Source organism: Anopheles darlingi, chromosome 3 (assembly GCF_943734745.1).
Source record: "Anopheles darlingi chromosome 3, idAnoDarlMG_H_01, whole genome shotgun sequence".
Taxonomy (NCBI): domain Eukaryota; kingdom Metazoa; phylum Arthropoda; class Insecta; order Diptera; family Culicidae; genus Anopheles; species Anopheles darlingi.
Window position 1 is genome coordinate 35,173,439 of NC_064875.1, and position 19,787 is coordinate 35,193,225.

A 19,787-nucleotide genomic window follows, 5' to 3' on the forward strand; every position below is an offset into this window, starting at 1 on the left:
TGTATAGCACCATCGTAAAAAACTTCAAGGAAGACGTCTTGACTTCGATTGCAAGAAACGGCGGCAAGCAAAGGGTATGTGTGATCACTTTTATAACATTGTTTCTGTATGTTCTACAACATTATAACTATGTTCCAAAAATTATAAAACATATTCACTGAATCCATTCAGGTCATTACTATAAAGTAATAATAACGATAACATTTAAAATCTTACGATTATTTTGAGGTTTGAAACAACGGCTCAGTTTATAAAAGAATGCAATTCTATATATGGCTCAAGAATATTACAAACGATAAAAAAAGGAAAAAACGCTTCTTGTGTATTCTTAAATGTTCTAAGCCATATCTTTAGGGACAGGACTCTTACACAGTATAGTGTAGGGCCATAACATTACAGCTTTCACTGTGCAGATTTTTCATTGATTGTCATTTGAAGACTTGCGAAATTTTATTTCAGACGTCTGGCCGCGATAGCAACGACACATACGTTGTTTATAAAGGCTCTCGATAAAGTACTTTTTTGGTATGTGTATGAGAGTTGCAAAACAAGAATGCCATCGTATGGCCGTGCATCTGAAATAAATTTTCGTAAGTCGCCAACCAACGATTATTTTTAACCATGGAAATGATTGTCGTAGTCTTGACCTTCACAGCAAATTTACGTATTTGTTAAATAAGATTAATTGAAAAAAATTGAAAAGTACTATTTATCAAGGATCATTTGATTATTTTAAAAAATGAATATTTTTATGCTTATGTTAATTATATTTTGTTATTTTGTTTATTTTCATGATTTGGTTTTTCACGACGGGTGTATGCATATGAAATAATATCATCAACCACTGCCGATTATGTTATTGCTCATGTAATATCGATGTGTTTATGCCTGCGGTGCCTCGTGTCTCCACACTATGGACCCATTTTCTTTTTTTGTTGGATTCAATCCAACATTAACTAAAACAAATCTTAATGCCAAATACGTAAATCCCAACATCAACCATTTTGCTAATATATAGGATCTCAAATTACAGATGATGAAATTAGGAGTGCCGAAGAAAAATTTGCCGAATCGCTTCAGCTCGCACAGGTTGGAATGTACAATCTATTGGAAAACGATGTGAGTATATCTGTACGCTGGTTGAGGTATTTCAGTTTTCCAAACGAATAACTCCTCACTCTCATTCGATCTCTTTTCACAATTCTCTTCGCGATAAAGGTGGAACAAGTATCACAATTGGTAACATTCGCTGAGGGTATGCTAGATTACCACTCGCAATGTTCTGATATTCTGAAAGTGTTGGTAGAAACATTAAATGAAAAGTAAGTAAACAGTGAAGGAATAATTAAAAAAATACGTTCTAAATTTGATTAAAATTTTCTGTTCTTTCTTGTTTATGCAAACCAATAGACGTGAAGAGGCTGCTGCAAGGCCAAAATCAGAGTTTGTACCAAAGACGCTCGCTGATATTAACATCGAAATGCTGGGTTCGCAGGAAGGAATGAACGGTGGGCCACATATCCTTAATCCCAATAGGTTGAAAAATTCCCATCATCACATGTACAGCTCACATCAAAATCTATCCAATATCAAAAACCCCAAGAACACCAACAATAGTCAATTCAATCGCAATCGCCTGTACGGCTCACAGCACAGTCTGGCGTCAACTCGAAGCGGCGGCAGCGGTTTTGAAAATGGGAAAGTCGGAAGCAGCAGGAGCGGTGAAGGTGGTACCGGTAGTAATGGTGTTGCCATTGAAACTGATATTGTACCTCCGTCCTACGATTCGTCGGTGGACACATGGTTGAATGCCTGGGAGCAACCGAACAGTTTCGACGATGGTGATGGTTTTAGGGTACCTAACGCTGACACCAGAGCCACTATGCTCAACAATAACCGATTCAATTACAAAAGCAGTAATAGTACGATGTACAGTATGGCATCCAATAGCACCGCAAAGATTGTTAATAACAACAACTACAGTGATCCTTGGTCAGGTGATTTTGTTTTTTTATGCATTTATTTGTTACATTACTTCTGTATAGGCTTCCGTTTTCGCAAGCCGCCCAAATTTAACTTGATTTAATTCATAGTCTCTAAGTTCAATGGTGAAGGACACATGTTAAAATGTCTGTATTGGATTAGTGCTTAGAACCCTTTTCTGTAAAAAAAACCCACTATTCCACCCCTCTGATTAAAGGCCCAATTTTGCGTTTTTTCCGCGGCGTCAAAACTTTAAAACGGAAATTAGGTTATTTTGGAAGAACCAGGGAAAACTCTTCTAAATTTTAACTAAAAGTCTAATGTTGATACCTCCCCTTCTCCGCTTTTTCTTTTTCAAAATACCCTAATTTACGTTTTATAGGTTTGATCCTATAAAAAAGGAGTGGCCACCAATAGGGCAATCACGTGAGAGGGGATGCTAATATGGGGTTTTAATACCTGGATCCTATTTCATATAGGATCGCATAACGCGCCTTTGAATGATTTTTAAATTATAGCAACGAGGCACTTTATTTACTGATGTGCAATGTCTAAAAATAGTACAGTAAAATCGTTTAATGTCTAATCATATTATATAAGGCCCATAAGCGGTCAGTTTTTTGGGTCTGCCATACAAAGTGGCCTGCCATAGGTCCCTTAAACAATAATAGGTCACATTGCATACCTTTTGCATAGGGTCAATAGGGTTTTTCGGCTGTATAAACATAAATTAGGTTATTCAAATCTCAAGGGGAGACGATACAAAAAATCCTTTTCGCCGGTGCGTTGCTTTCGCATTTGTAGTTATCACTTGTTGGCTTCTTGTTTATTCAAATCATTACAAACATTCTTATACAAAAGTTGTCAACAATTGTCGAGACTTGACCACTGTCTCAAAAATTGGCACTATACGCAACAATATGTTTTTGTGTATTTTTTTAAAGTTTTCTTCCATATACTAACAGTGGTCTTGGCATTGTCTAAAATTGGCATTGGTGAATATCATATTGTGCATTTCGCTGTACATCGTTTGTGGACGGACGACTGAAAGATTAATTAATTTACAACATAAATCTGATATGAGCCTGTGCAAGTACTTTGGTGATGGGAATTCACAACGTAATAGCGGATAGAAAACGCATTGTAATCATTAATCATATCCCCGATTTCTTAATCCCCACCAACTGTTGTTATTTGATCCCTTATTGAGTATTTTTTGATTTCCATTAAGCTTGTTTTGAAAACATTCTTCGATTTCTAAAATTTCTATCACAATGAGCTATGATCGAGGTCGAGTTTGATTATCCATATTGAGTTATCAAATTGCTTGAGCCACTTATCAATGTTTACCGTTAACATATCTCCTCAGTCTATCCCTCATCGTTGGTGTATTAGTAGTGCAGTGTAACTCATTTTTACTTCTATTCTCATAGTCATATATTTCAAAATATAAACAAAATTTAAGCTATTTTCCCTGTATTTCTATTTCAACAATTTCACACTCAAGGTACAGATCTGTTTATTTTGCGTGTGTAGACTGTTGTGTCGCATCGCATCACCCTTACAGTCATTTTAATGTTAATTGAGTCGATAGATTTTTTCTTTGTCGCAGCGATGTGAATAGTGTTCAATATTAAAGCCATGCCACCTTACTTAATGGATAGAATATCTATATTATTCATTATCTCTGGCTCATTCCTATTATTTTTTCTTTCGTTTTTCTTTACTCTTCCTTCTTTTTTGTATGTTTCTTTCTTCCTGTCTCTCTCTTTCTTTCTCTCTCTCTCTCTCTCTCTCTCTCTCTCTACCTATCTCTTTTCTTGCGTGATCAAACATCTTTTCTTGCGTGATCAATCAAATGGCATTTTTATGTAAATGTGTTTTGTTATTTGTATCACTTACCTATTGCTAGGAGGTTCGTCATCGCATCTCAGTTCTCCGGTAAATAAACCGACACATCTGGAACTTTTGGGTAACGGTCAAACGCAGGCGCGTTCTACCAATGGTAAAAACGGTCATTCCCATCTTTTGTTAGAATAAATTTGGTGGATTACAGTGAACTGCACGCTAGTTATCCTTACTTTTGATTTGTGGATCTATCCTCGTTCGATGTTTCGATTGTTCATTCCATAGCTGGGCTATTCACTTCTACATCACGCATTAACTTTACTACTGGCTGACCTGTAGGTGTAGTTAAATTGATTATTTGATTGGTAATGGTGCACGAGTATTTTTTTACATTATAAGTATTTAATATTGCGTTGTTTATCAACACTTAATTAGGCGCAAGCATTTAACTAATTTTGTTTGGCAAGATCAAAAAGTAGCTTTAAAAGAATATCGTGTTATTATTATTGTTTGTTTCATAAGGGAAGGGTCTCTTATTTAAGCATTTAGTTATTTACATGCTTGTAAATTTAAGACAATTGTATTAGATATAGTTTTGAAAAAAAAAATACTAATATATCAAAACATTGAAATCCTTTCGGTCTTAGCTTCACCTTTACCATCGCCAATGCGTTCGCCTGCAAGAACTCCGATGCCAACCAAACCAGCACAACCATGCTGCACAGCGTTGTACGACTTCGAACCGGAAAACCCTGGCGAACTTGGTTTCAAGGTATGTAGCGAAGAAAGTTTCCTGAGATCAACAGATTCGTTTTATTTTATTAATTAGAGAATCAAAAACTACACGTTATATAGATTATGCAAATCAACAACCATTTCTCTTATTATAGGAAAACGATCTTATTACTTTAATTCAACGTGTCGACGAAAACTGGTTCGAAGGTAGTCTGAATGGAAGAACTGGATATTTTCCTCAGTCGTATGTACAAGTAACTGTCCCTTTGCCAACCAACTAAACTAAAAAACTATGCGAGTTGCGGCACGTATGATACAAACAAAGCACACACAATTGAAAATAAAATATCAGTAGCTTGCTAAAGAGCAAAGACAAATACTGACGCTTAGACGTTACAGTAGGGACAGTCGAACAGAATAGAACTTTAAATTGAGGACAAAGCTGTGCAAATTTAAACAAAAATACTGGAAACGAAGAAAAAAGAAAAGAACAAAAGCAACATTTTGCGGCATAATAGTTGAAGCTATTTATCAGCGGAACCTAAACAAAGGTCTTAAAGACAATATGCAATATAAAACCAAACATTCACAAATCAGTATGGAAACAAGTAAGGAAATTCTTCAAACAATAGTCTGGAAACACAACAATCATCCAGTTCAACCGCGTGCAATAGAAATACATCATGCTTATTTTTTATAATTGGTTACTTCTAACAATAAACCAACAGCAAAAAATGTGTTGTTATTTATTTGTTGTTGTATATGCCCTTTGCATTTGAATGTTTTGCAAAATACGTTTCACATGTGTCGAGGAATGAAGGAAATTTAGACACATTTTTCAGTATTCTTTGTTAGGCCTCTTGATGCAAGATTGTATAAAAATGGCAAATTGTATGTTCTTACGAAGTTGTGCTATGTGTTTGAAAACAAGATGTAAGGGTAGGAATGGTTAGGTAAATAATAGTTTATTGTTTTTTTTTATTAGGATAATAATACGTTTGCCATATGTTGATCAGGTCGGTAAAAAGTGTCGGGGTCACACTTGCTGATTTATCCTTTACCGTCTCTAATAAAAAATAAGTACGTCAATTATCCACTAAAACATTACTCTCTGTTGTCTAAAGTTTTGATGTCCAAAATAAAAAAATCTACAAAACAAAGGTAGAAGTTGAAGGTACTTGCATGGGCTGAATGTCATATTTTACCCTGAATAAATCAAATAGTATCAAATGCATATTTCAGGCATACGATTAATGCTTTTATTTCGATTACACAGGAACTTATTTTCGAGGTTAAATCCAATCAATTCTCTTTTGTTACGCCGTAATGCGTTAGTCATCAAAATTTAGATAGAAATAAACAGGAATTAAGCTTTCTTTGCACATTTTATTGTATGTATCTGTTGATAGGCAATGAACAATGCAGTGTGTAGTGTATAGATTGTTGGCGACCTACATGGTAAAGCACAGTGGTTTTTACAGGTTTTTTTAAAATTTATTTGTTGGGTAGGTCAACTATTAACTTGTTACTATGAATATGGATTCGTTGCTACTGTGAACGTGGAATCGTACTTGTCGATATATGTAGATGGTCCGATATATATACTTAATCTTAACTTCCGATGGGGTTTCTATTGCTAGAGCGGCTACTGTCAGCCGAAGCGACTAGTAAAAACAAAAAACAAATCACCGAGTGATTTGTCTGTTTCCACACACATTTTAAACAAAATGTCGTTTTATTTCACTCAAAATGTTGACAGAAGTCGTTTACAAAATATATAAGCTTCTCCTATTATAGTGACATTATTAGGAGAAGCAAAGTATCGAAAACCAGCTTGATATATTCTAGTTTAAAAATTGCTACTTAACAAAAGATGCTAATTCTCTCGACTGAAACACACCGCCCTGATTTCTAAAATATTACTCACAGATTAGTTTGTTGGTCATATAAATCGTACAGTTACAAATTACAGCCACAGTATTTATTAAAATTTCAACTAAGAGATTCAATAGGCGTTTTACACGTCCAGTAAATTGTGACCTATGGCGAAAACTATTGTTTAGAACGTCACTAATATGTGCTTAGGTATGAATTGGCGATTGAAGATGATGAAGATTGTTCCAGATGCATCGAATCATCCCAAAGGTGTATAAAAATTAACTGAAACTTTCCTTATTTGATATTCGAATCTTCCGCACCGATAATGGCACAGCATCGATGGTAATCAGTAGCTCAGTTTCATGTATAAATCATCACAGAATTCGGAATCAAATGTTAAACAGTACGGTATTCAAAGTCAGTTACATAAAGAGACAAGATCAACATTAAGTAACCACAAACGGTTTATTGAATCATGTCAATCTACGTATAAATGTCCTCTAAGCTATGTGTATAATTAAGTGTTCGACTGTGTGTCGGCATGGTTAACAGTTTATCCAGGCGAAAAAATGATGCGTGAAGCCTGCTTTGGAAAAAACAGAGCTATAAAGACTTGTTGCAGACGAGACATTTACATACAAATAGAAAACATCCTGAGCCTTGCAAAATTTATTATATTTAAAATATTAGAAGAAGTATGAACTTATATACAGAGTTATTTATAAATTAATCTTTCACCAGAGTCTATTAACTGCAGCTTGTTTTGTAAGACTCTTCTGCTAAGCAAAGAATCGCTGAAGGATTTTATCACGACTAACCACGTCGAGCAATCATAAAAGTTGTTTTATTGTCGCCTAATTGTACTAGTTAATAAACACAGGTCATTAGGAAGCTACATACATTTTTGCAACTAGCAAAACTACAATAAAATTTTCTCTTATCTTGCCCAAGAGTATGAATTATAGGTAGAATTTAAAATTCTGAAATCGCGGAGTTTCTGTGGGGTCACATTGTCATTTGAGTACGATTAAATTGATTTCAAAGTTTCTTGATACAGTGTTTTCACTTTATCGTTTGTTATCTGCATGATGCAAAAATCGCATTGGGTACCGAATAAATGATAATAGCAAGTCAACGGTAATTGTTTCAAAACTGTCTGCATGAATTTCTATCTTCCAATAATTATTGTGAATAACTGTAACTTTTGTTCTATAATGCATTTGAAAAAAAACGAGCATGGCAAATAATTCCCAAAATTCCAAAATCAATATTGTACGTTTATTCTACAAAGAGTGTATAAAACAATCTTACAGCAAAATTGAGAGGATTTGAAATATCAAAACTAAAACAACATGAATATAACAAGCAGCAAAAAGACCGTAATAACAAACCATGTTTCTTGTACTATGTCTAGTACTATGTCTAGTTGAGTCCACAACAGCTGTTGCAAATTAGACCATCTATTTTACTTAGACTGTAAAGATGGATTTGATTTATTTCTAATTAATTTTCGCGGAATTTTCAATTCGGAATTAAAAAATCTATCCAAAACAAATGTTACAGTAAAATTGAAAAATTTTAAAGGACAATACATAGTTGTTAATACGAACCAGTGATTAACAAGAAAGAATGAGAATGTTATGAGGTAAAGATTGCCGTTGACCCCGATTGAAAATGAAAACCAAAATTGTATCCAAACCAGATCAAGAATCACTCCTCAATGATGATGAATGATGAGATAAACTTGAAAAAAATGTCGCATCATGTAAATGAATTCTTTAAAATATGCATGTTCATATATGCCAGGATCTAGGGGGTGAGTATACCGGAGTCGTACATTATACGCTGTCTTCAATGTATAGCCTTAACTAAGAACAAAATAATAGCGAGAATAGCCATGAAATAGAGTAAACGACTATTCGAAATACACACACACACACACAAACGATGTACTTAGAGTAGGCCGTCTAATGGTAATAACGCCGACCGATACTGTCATATAAGCGAGTTCTACATCTCTTCTGATGATCCCCGAAAGAGTGTTAAGAAAGAGCACGTCGAAAGTGTGTAATGATGTTTAGTAGGAGAATGAAATGCGAGGGTTAGGGAAACAATTAAACCGACAAGCCAGGATAATTAATAAATGGTTCTCAATTCAATGAGTTGAATAAAACGTAATCTAAACGAACGATTTTATTTGTGCTCAATGTAAATCGATGTGCATGTGCACTGTTCATTGCTGGATGGCAAATATTGCTGCGAGAAACTGTTAATCGTCTAAAAATAGTATTTTGCGACAAACGTGCACGGCTGTTATTTTGAATTGATCCGAATTTTAAGCGGTTTGATGGGTGTGATTGGCTACTTACCATACGTAATGCCTTCATTTAAATGAATTTTACCTTTATTCATCAACAAAGTTGTTAACTTTGAACTAAAAATGGTAAACTGGAAGTGCTCTTGCTGGCAAATTTTATCCAATTGATTATCGTTTCGGCTAATGTATCATTGTAAAACATCGAAAATAAGTTGCTTTTATCCCAATGGTGTTAATATTAGTAAGAAGTTCGATTCATTAAGCATTTATTAAATAATACATTTCTACACATCAGGCGTTTTCTGCTTTTTGCTACTATTTCGCTATATGTACACCTTCCACTATACTATATAATGGAAAAATACGGTTTCTTAAGTTTAAGGATGCAGAACAACACAAAGAATGAAGAAAGATACAATAAAAAAATCTAGACAATGGAAAGATAGGATAAGAGGGATCTTACTAGACACTACAGTCTGTACTTAAGTGTGAATAGAAACTCTTATCGATGCTAGCAATTTCCTTTTTTTGTTTTTTTTTTCTTCACATTTCTAAATCTAGTGCTTGCCCCTTAAACATTAAGCTGAACACGAATCGTTTTAATAGGATTGGAAAATATTTTTCTCGAACATATTCCTAAAGGACCTATGTCATCACAACGTTCACTTTTATCATCTAAACTTGTCTTTTTTACAGAAAAATTGTCTTAAATTGGCTTTTTTACTTCATATTCCGTTTCTCTTTTGATTTTGTTCGTTGTTTAGGGGGTTTTTTTATTGCCCTTCTGGTTCGCTTTCTAACCTCTGAAACCATCTAGCTAGAAGTTCGGAATCCAATACTTCTTCTGGAGCGTTACAAAATATTGTGCATTAGCTTGGATGGACAGACGGAATACTGCACATGAGCTGGAGGGAAAACTATACACCATATAGGAAAGTTGTAAATTAAAAGCAAAACTGCAGCAAAGGTGGTGGAACCAAGCAAAGTGTGGTCTAGTTGCACGTGTCTTCACACAGTTCACACTTAAATAATGTGTGCCAAAGTGTTCGGAGTAGGCTTCTTTTGAAATGGTGACCATTTATTTACGAAACGGTTCACGGCAATCTACCCTACCAGCGGCAATCCGTTCCTTTTCAGGTTAATCGGCTGAGAGTGTAGGCTTCTCACGTGTCCCTCCAAACATATGGCGTGTAGTTTTATGAAAATTCCAAATAATAGTTAGAAATTTGCTTTTCATGCAGTGTCCAGCACTACATAACGTTAATTCAATCCCATCGCGTGACGATGCTGGCGAAGATTTCGCTTCGAAAAGCCTCCCGCAATTTTGGTTATGGTCTGAGTGGGATTACATTCGGGCCAGGCTTGATCTTCACCATTCCTTACCTACTAACTCCGTTAAGAAAGTAATCTATCTATTACCATACATGTTGTGCCTTTTGCGCTGAACTCCTATTAAAATCGAATGTCTTTAGTTGTTCTCTTTGTTTTGCTAGATGAGTACTAGTTCGCGTAAGGTCGAATTGCTATGAAGCAGAGGGTAAATGGAAAAATGGACTGTGTGACTCGGTTGAACACCGACCGTCTCGATAAGAATGGACAATCGGTCTAACTGCAGTGTCCTGTCCACATATTGTGTCCATGCTGCTCTGAAATTCGCCAACAACGCGAACGGAATGATGAGTGTGTGAGATTTGCCTATCGGTTGTCCATTGTCATAAGTTCTAACGTTTTAACGCTGGGTTCAATTAGAATATCAGAACACAAAATATCAATTGAATATTCCGTAGCACGACTAATAACTGTACTAACTTGCACTACGCTCATAATTTGTACCATCAGTTTACTACAATATAACAAAGCAACTCGATCCTCGGTTTTGCATCAAACGACACGAAGTGCTTTATAAATTGGACTTTGCGTCTGGTTTCTGTTTTTCGCTCGATCGATGCGCAGTTACGATTAGTCTTAACAACAAACCTTATGCATTAATAATTGTCGCAAATCTTACTACTATCGATGATCTTGCCACAATACCGAACCCACCCCTTCGATTTGTTTGTAACATTGTTACGCGCAACGAAAGGCAACGAAATCAAGGAGAAGAAAACATGATACACTGCATGTAACTGTGGTGAGCCTTTCTATCGGATTTCATTTTTGGTATTTTCTGATGGTAAATATACATGATCCGGTGGAGAAGATTGATGTCTTAATATGAATTATGTGAAAATAATATGTAAACATCACAGACACAGAGAAGGAAAGTGACAAAGGGGAATGAGACACGGAAGGATAGATGGGCTACTAATCGGTCGGCAACTAACAATTTGTGGTGGGTATGCGTCGATAGCATAATCTATAGTTTCACATGTGCTTACCATCCTTCCAGCATCCACTTTAATTGTTTCTCTTGCTCCGCGACGCATGTTGTGAATCACGGCAATTCATTCTTAGTTCTAAGTAACTTCCCCGCGTGTAACATAATTTTTACATAAGTAAGAATTGCGTTCGAGACGGTGGTGTTGCGTGCCCATCATGCAAGAACAAACACACGACGGATGATGGACAAAGCAGCGTTGTTAGCGGATAAGTTACGATAAGTTCGTAAGTTCTTACTATCAAAAGCTCTATATGTTATAGTAGTACAATATTAATGGGAATTAATGTTTCACCAAAGACGAAACGGATTACGGAAGTAAGGACCATCGGCGAAGGTCAAGGGCTCAAAAGGATGCTCACAATAAAACGGATAGAAAACGAATAGGGAATTGTGTCAGAATGCAGTGGCGCATAAAAATCATTTAAAAACAACAAAATACTTAATAAATTACACCAACTACTCTTTAGAAGCGTGTTGATCATGATATTGCAAAATATCTCTCATGGGTAAGGGATGCCATGGACCGCATCTGGCGCCTCAGGTAAACGAAGATGAGCAGGAGGGGAGGTGCAATGTGCAAATGAGCTGGTGGTGAAGGTGGTGGTTGAAGAAGGGAAGCGATTTAATTGATACAGTGTTTAAAGGATAGAATTTAAAGAAAGCGAACAACATGGGAGTAAATGAATTTCAAGTAAATAAAATGAGTAAATGTTAGGGACTAAAATCATTTGGAATCTGCATAAAGTGTAATAGGCATTTTAATCATACGTGTATCCCCCAGCTAGCAGATCTGTGTTATCGGTGTAATGATTGCGGGAAGTTACGAATTGCTTTCTTTAGAAAAGGGGTATCTGGGGGTGCACAAGGGAGGGCAGGATGGCTTGAGCGGAGTTTTGAGCGGAGAAGCGAACAGCTGGAAATAGAATAGGAGTATTTTCCAAAGATTTTATCACTCTGCATTTTTGTGCAAATTGATCTGGCTATCTTGATTGTGCTGCATTATTGCAATTGACAAACGAATCTGAATGCCATTACGATTGCAATTGCTGCGCGTATACACAAGTATCCCAGAATGCATTGAGTGTCTTTTATGTGTGTTTATGGGATCAATAAACGACACACACACAACACACACACATAGACACACACACCCATACAGTCCAATCCTAACTATAGATTAATGAGACACATTCACAAGCAGAAGTATATGGGTCGGTGCAGTGGGATGCAACCAAAGGTACATAGGTGAAAAACCTTGCCCAAGGCCTTAGACGCGGGTACCAAAGGATCGTCAAAAGTGCGAGACACGAGTTTTGACCGGTTTAATCTTCCTAGGGAAAATCAATGCAAAACTCGGCCACCAGATGCACTTGTACATTGATCGACCATCGCGATCCTCCACAAATACCATGCTTCGATATGGTATCCATGTTCGATTAGTAGCTTTGCTTTCAGTTAGCGCCACGGTTTCATCCATCAAAGTGTTGCGTATAGCTCCAGCCGATGATGATGCAAAGGATGAAGTTCGTAGTAGCGCCGGAGGAAGTTTTGCTCTGCAGCATCTTGATGTCGACTAGCAACCGACCGTGGATTGCTGTGATTCGAACGAAGTCTCTCGTTGTCGACGATACTCGTCGTCGTTGTCGTCGTCGTGGCAGCAGCAGTAGCAGTAGCAGCCATTACCCCCGGAGGCACCATGTATCATTCATGCAAGTTTTTGCTCAGAAGCAAGTTGTTATGGTGCCCGGACAGATGCCGCACCAGTTCCTGCAGTGTTTCAAAGTACAGCGTACAGAAGCAACAAGTATAGCGGCCACCGGATTCGGGAGAGTTGATAATATTCCGATGCACCGAACACAGGTGCTTCAGCAGGTGGGCCTTTTGTTTGAACATCGCCACACAGAGTCGACAGGCAAACGGTTTTTCTCCCGTGTGCACACGCAGATGCGTTTTGAGGTTCCAGGACATGCCGAACTGCTTGCCGCAGTACTCGCAGCGGTACTCCCGGACTGGTGTATTACCACTGCCGACCACTGTTGGTCCAGAACCCGAACCGGAAAGACTGCTTACTCCTATGCTTCCGCCGCCGCCGCTGCTCCCACCGCTACCAGCGACACTGGCACCACCGGTGGCTCCCGAACGGGCGCTCAGCATTTCCGCAGCTTGGCTGTTCTCGAAGTTCTTCATCTGCTGTATTAACTCGGCTGGACTAGTGTCGGTGTTGGCGCTGGCCGCGTGCAGGTACGGAACGGTTAGCAGATCTGCTGGGCCACCGGGCAACGCTGCTAGAGCCGCCGTTGGCCAAGGATACACGAAGGGAGCCACTGCCAGCTTGTTGTCGGTGCTCGGAGGACGCCGGTTGTTGTTATTGGTGTTGTTGTTGTTGTTGTTGTTGTTGTTGTTGTGGGTGGGCGAATGATTGTTTCCGAGGCTGGTCCCTCCGTGGTCAGAAGTACGAGCGGTGGCGGGAGATGGGGGCCTGTTATCTAGAGAAGCATCGCGTGCGACGAGGAAATAAACAGGACATCAGAATATGGCCGAAGAAGCCACCAGCAGTCAGTCGTCCAAGCTTACGAATACCGCAAGACAAGGCAGAACGGCAACAGATGATTGATAGGAGATGAGCGCAGAGCGAAAGAGCTTACCCGGCAAGAACGATACTGGTGCAGAGAGGAAACACTTGCGAGTTCGCAGGTCCTCCAGGTAGCTTGGCACGAACGGCGGGTTTTGGGCCGGCGAATTGTGAAAGCCGGGACGACGCTTCCGGTGCGGTGTCACGACGTAGTTATCCGGTGATCCGTGCAGTAGTTCGTGTTCAAGACTCGGCTTCAATGACTCGGTGTCCGAGTGGATGTAGTACGCTTTCCGTTTGGTGCGAAATGGATCCAGATATCGGGGTGGCAATAGGTTCTACAAAAAAAAATGAAACGCATGAAAACAATCCTTTTGGAAATATATTACCCTAGCCTACTGCGGCTTACCTTCGTTGGTGCATTGCTGATCGTTTCCACGTCTATGTTGGCATCGTCCGAATCGACATCCTGCTGTTGCTGCTTCACGATCGACAGGTTGACAGGATCAGACGAGCTGCGCCTCCGATTGCGGATCGGCTCGGTCCGCTGTACCCCACTAACAGCACCACTCTGCGTTATCTCTTTATCCACCATCTCGCGATCCTCTACATCCAGCTCGAAATCATCATCCTCTTCCAGAGCATCGCAGGTGCTGCCACTACGGGCCGCACTGTGCCTAGTCCTTGCCGACTGGCGGACGAAGGCAGACGAGCGCAACGAGTCCGGATGCAGCACATCAGCTCCACTTCTACTGCTACCCGATTCACTTCGTACATCTCCTGTTGTACTTCCGCCTTCATCGCCTGCTCCACCTCCTGTCGCTACTACTCCCGCGCCTTCATCTATTCTCCCTTCTTCTCCTCCTTCTCCTCCTCCTCCTCTTCCACCACCTTCTCCGCCACTGCTTTCTACTCCTTCTCTTCTTCCTTCACCTCCTGCACCACTACCTCCCTCGCCTTCTCCATCTTCTCCTCCTTCTACTTCTATATGTCCTTCTTCTTCTTCTACTTCTTCCTCTTCTCCTCCTCCTCCTCCTCCTTCTCCTTCTCCTCCTCCTCCTCCTCCTCCTCCTCCTCCTCCTTCTCTACCATCCCCCACGCCTTCTATAGCGAATCCTACGCTTCCACTGGTACCTTCGCCACTAGCACCAACAGCACCACCGCCATTGTCATCATCTTGTTGGCTGCTGACTATGGGTTGTACGTTGTTATTGCTCTCGATGATGGCCTCCTCTATCTCGTCCATATAGTCGGCATCCTCACCGTCCAATGCCCCATCCTCCGAGCTGCCAACTGAATGGCGTTCGCTTTTGACAATAATGTTGTGGGGCGTCATACCGGCAGGATAACCGACGTGCTGTGAGTCCAGCAGTTCTTGGCTCTTGGCTCGCCTCTGTCGACGATCGTTCGGACCCAGGCCTTCATTTCGATTAATATCCACCAGTGGTACCGATTTCTGCATACCTGTAAAACCAAACATCCCGAAATCGGTCATAGACATCAACCCTGGTTAGCCAATCCTTGTTGTGGGCCCTGGCCTTCATCTCTGGCGATCCACTTACCACGATCGTTGCTGTTCTCGGAGTTTTTCCATATACTGGGCTTGATTTGAAGTAAGGCTAAGAGATCTTGCAAATGGCGTACCTCGCTGGCGGGCACGTACACCTGACCGGAGTACAGGAAATCGAGCAGCAAGCGAAAGTAGCAAACTTGCACGTCAGGGAAGTAAACTGTGGTTTCGCCCTCCAACACAGGTGTCTCCTCGAGGATCATTCTGTGCACGAGAAATAGAGTAATTTGCTGGTAAGACCGACCGGTATATTGTGCATCCGTAACACCGTGGCGTACCGAATCAGGGGACTGGCGGCCGCCAGTACAAGTTTGTGTGCACGCACTGTCTCCTTGCCATCACAGATTAGCAGCAGGTCCGTCGCATGTTCCCCTCGAAATGCAGCCCCTATTTCCTGGAGTATGCACTCACCGTGTTTGCTATAGTGCAGCATCAGCATCCTAACTGAAAAAATAAATAAAAATCGAATATCAGCACTACTTGAACTGAACTGCGTCCCAAGAATCCCTTTATAGGGGGCGAATACTACTGATGGTTTTTACATATAGTTTCAATGAAATCTTTTGAAGTCTTCTCCGAGGTCTGTCTATCTACTGGCATTATCTTAGCCCGTTCACTGCATAAGCAGTTTTGGCAAGGGTAGATTTGATCCGTGTAAAATTATTTATCGTCATTGGTATGCCAGGAGCAACTGCGATGATCGCTTTGGTAATACTACACTTGGGTTACATCCTAACGAAAGAGCTTCATCGCGCAGACTGGTAGCATAGAAAAGGTAGGAAGCAAGGGACGATGAGGGGGAAGGGTAGAAGGATTGTTTTAGGTAGTTTTGGTTACATTAACCTAAATGACTGTCACAATTCGCGAGTGCGTTCCGTCTCGATTCAAAAATCGGCATTGGCCGGTGACCGTGAAAATGTCGGACTAGCTGAGTTCCCTTCCTCTCTCCAATCGTCCTGTACATCGCCAATATCGTCGATGGAAAGGCCATGGCTAGTATCACCTTCGTGACACGTCCGTCCTTCGCTACTTCGCTCGGAAATTCGAAAGTCACACAATCAGTCAAGCGGATCAGAGGGGGGTGGGGGGGGGGGGAACGGATGATCGGGTGGAAGGGTATTGGAGAGGGCTAGGAGACCTCAATGCCACTACGGCATAGAATCAGGCACAAGGCAGCCACACAATCGGGTCTAGCATATCAGACGACAAGGCCCTTGTTACGCGGATGCAAAACACTTCACTTAAGCGATATGTGATCGCGTGTGGTTTCTCAAATGAATCTAAGTTAATGAACCGCCAGCCTGCAGCAGCGATTTCTGTTTCCTTGGGGAAGATTTTCACTTTTACACATTCTCTTTGGCGTTTGGCCTCAACGCAACGGAGTATGGCGGTGTTATATGCTTGTGCAACCGTCACCGTTACAAGGCGCAGTGTGGCGCACCAGTCGTCACTCCTATAGGGGCCAGGCGTCGGGATTTTCTATCCAGCCAACCGTGCGCTGTTGTAATGAAATCCACATATGCTTTAAACATAAAAAAACGAAACACAACATACCGAATGCTGTCCATCATTAGCGCCGAAAAACTCGAACGCTATTCTCTTCAAGGGCAGAGACAGAGACATCTTGCGTTACGTATTGTGGTACTACACTTTAGCATCGACCATCAGCCAAGTGAATTCCTAAGTTTTAGCGCAATATATGCTCTTGCAACTCAGCACCAGTGGTTGACGCGTGTGGCGCAAGTGTCTCACTCATCTCACTACGATATACAAAGGTGAACGCATTGCTGCCAGCGGTAGTCAATGTAACAGATAAGCGAGAAGAGAAGAGTGGTGCTGAGAAGCGGGAGTTATTCAAGTCCAAGGTCATCCCCGAAGACGAAGTGATGGTTGGTGAAGCACGTTATTTCCTCTCTCGCCTCTCTGGCGCGCTCACCGTTTTGGCATTTTGGTGTGTAGTGTCTGGAATATCTTTTCTGCGGGGTATGGATGAGCAAAGATTTATTCAGTAAAAGTGTTCACTGCTGTAGCAGTTCCCAAATTAGAGCTCATTCGATATCAGAAGGACAGCACAAGCAGGCTGGAGGTAGCCTGCAGGCTGTGGAATAGCCTACTGCGAAATCCATCGTTCAAGGTCATAAGCACACGATCAGTGCCAATGGTTTTGCTGTCGCAACCCCTCTAATGTTTAGCTCTCTCTCCCATCGGCTTAGGGACTCGTGCCTTGGCCTTACATGGTTGTTCTGCTTTCGAGCTGACTAATGGAGGAGGATAGTCGAGGTTGCGGCTCGCGCATTCGCGTATTACGCGTATTATTATGTTTCGTGCTACGTTCTGTCGTTCATGCTCACGTTTGCCAATCTATGTTTGTGGCATTTTTTTTAACGTTCAGTCGGGACGGGCCTGTATGTCTGTGGGATTCAGCGGACCATATTGTTGGCAAATGAAAGGGAATTGCATAGTTATACTGCATGAAACCGGCAGCTGTAGGAAACGATAGGTCGTGCTGATATCCTCGTTTAGTATGGTAACCCATTAACCAGTTTAGATATTTACGCACTCACTTACACAAACACATACACACATACACGTGTGATCATCCTTTCTCGCGGAGGACACTCCGCCATTCCATTTTTCGGTGGCCTCATTCATTCACAGCGTGTGTTCGTCTCCCCCTTTCCCTTGCTTAGTCTGTTCGTTTGACGCATAATTTACATTTCAACCAACACTGCTACACACACAAACACACACACACACACGCACTCATACACACACATATGATGCAAGCATGAACTGCTGCAAAAAATCTGCTTCCACCTTCCCTTCTTTTTCCAGACGTGTCCACTTTTTCCTCAATAATCCAGCATATCCAGGGTTTCCATGGAAGGCGATTGATATTTTGCACAAGCAACGGATGCGGGGATGTGTAGTGTTTTAAGAGCACAGTCAACCGTAGGAAATCAAAGGGTGCTTGGAGAATGTGTAAATGCAATATGAGACTGTTCTGATGTGCCGTAAAATTAAATATCGACGTCTCGTACTATTTTACTTAAAAAAGAAAACTTAAGCCGGAAAGAATCCACTGACAGTATTTTTTCTCTTACTTTTCACAATCTACCCAAACGCAATGCCTACGGCACGTATACTATCGGAGTGTAATTCGCCTGATACGAAGCTACGCGATCCTCAGCCGAATTGCGCGATCAAAGCCTAGAAATTGCTACCAAAATGCACAGGAAGTCCAATGTATAGGCAAGACTCAACATAAGAGTAAGTGGCCCCAGGCTGTTGCACATAAACCCAGGCAAGCTGGAGCAACCCTGGCCAGGAGATCGTCAGCGGCAGCAGCAACAGCAGCAGCAGCAGTAGCAGCAGCAGCAGGCAGCAAGCAGACTTTCACGGCGGTGTGTGCAAACTTTTCAAGGTCACACATTCTCTTGTCTCGCTGCTTCTCGCGTTCTTCGCTTTCGCCCCACCGTCTGCACCGTGTGCTCGAAAGAGTTTAAAACGAAGGCACCAACAAGACCCACATGGCCCAGACGACGACGACGACGACGACGACGACGCAGATGACGCAGACGGTGCAGCCGAGTCTTAGACAGTCAGAGAGTTTTCTTTTTTTCCAATTTGCTTTCGCGATTCCCCTTTCCACAGCGTTCTTTCACGCGGCTCTTCCTGCTTTTTTATGCGTTCCCCATTCCTCGGCCAAAAATCCCATCATCCCAACGCCTATCGGTTCTTGGTGCTGTTGGTTAGAATTGTTGCTCCGCTGCGATTATTATCCCGTCTAGACACTTTTCCCTTTTCTTTCGTACGGTTTTGGGGCACTCGCATTCGATTTCAACTGCTCAACTCCGTTTGGTCCGTTCTACGATCCGCGCTTCGTTCATTCGCAATTTTGCGTGCCCATTTGTGTGTCGTGCGAAAGGCCACAATTGGATTCTGAAAGATCACACGGTGAGACCGGTTTTTACTGACCAATCAAGTATCTCCCGCCTTCCGTTCTTTCATCTCTCTCTCTCGCTCTGTCTCTCTTTGTCTGACTTTTTTTTGTAGGGTTTTTCTTCATTCTAATCTCAACGCTCTCGATCTAGCTGTTGCGATGCATTTCCTTCTGCGATTCCCTAATACGAAAGCAGTAGGCATAGTTTTATTGCTACGTTTTAGCAGTACTTTCGACGTGGATTTTATATCTTTGATTCTATTCGTGCCAATCTTACCATTCTCATATAGCCGCATTTAGAGGGTTAGCCACTTCACGTTACACTGGTCCTGAATGTCCCCATAAGTCATTTTGACGATACGAATTTGTGGCGAATAGACTTAAATTCGTCGATTATTTGTAATCATTTGGTTACTTAGATAGGGGCATTTAGTTGCATTTAGTTTATGTTCTTGATAGTGGCGAGTTTCTTCCTCTCTTTTCGTAGGTGCTTGTTTTAAATTATCAATAGAGAAATTCATCTTCCCCAGATGTGTGGCTTAATCATCATAAGTCAACATA

The 19,787-nt window shown here is 40.9% G+C and overlaps 2 protein-coding genes across 14 annotated transcripts in view; one reads left to right on the plus strand and one right to left on the minus strand.

Annotated features, from left to right (window-relative positions):
• Positions 1-7,491, plus strand: part of LOC125956199 (endophilin-A) — a 13,401-nt gene extending 5,910 nt beyond the window's left edge. For 4 of the 8 annotated variants that reach the window (XM_049687819.1, XM_049687823.1, XM_049687821.1 and 1 more), the window contains 6 exons: positions 8-74; positions 1,019-1,119; positions 1,219-1,322; positions 1,411-1,997; positions 4,479-4,603; positions 4,722-7,491. In XM_049687819.1, coding sequence (XP_049543776.1) covers positions 8-74; positions 1,019-1,119; positions 1,219-1,322; positions 1,411-1,997; positions 4,479-4,603; positions 4,722-4,847 — 1,110 coding nt within the window. In that variant the 3' untranslated portion in view covers positions 4,848-7,491. Of the gene's footprint in view, positions 1-7; positions 75-1,018; positions 1,120-1,218; positions 1,323-1,410; positions 1,998-3,895; positions 3,989-4,478; positions 4,604-4,721 lie in introns of all 8 variants that reach the window. The other 4 variants (XM_049687828.1, XM_049687824.1, XM_049687822.1 and 1 more) reach the window with 4 other exon arrangements.
• A 1,519-nt stretch (positions 7,492-9,010) lies between these two features.
• LOC125956198 (transcription factor Ken 1) overlaps positions 9,011-19,787 on the minus strand; it is a 31,952-nt gene continuing 21,175 nt past the window's right edge. For all 6 annotated transcript variants that reach the window (XM_049687815.1, XM_049687812.1, XM_049687813.1 and 3 more), the window contains 5 exons: positions 15,562-15,727; positions 15,276-15,487; positions 14,123-15,177; positions 13,787-14,051; positions 9,011-13,627 (listed from right to left, as the gene is read on the minus strand). In XM_049687815.1, the coding sequence (XP_049543772.1) occupies positions 12,843-13,627; positions 13,787-14,051; positions 14,123-15,177; positions 15,276-15,487; positions 15,562-15,727 (2,483 nt within the window). In that variant the 3' untranslated portion in view covers positions 9,011-12,842. The remainder of the gene's footprint in view (positions 13,628-13,786; positions 14,052-14,122; positions 15,178-15,275; positions 15,488-15,561; positions 15,728-19,787) is intronic.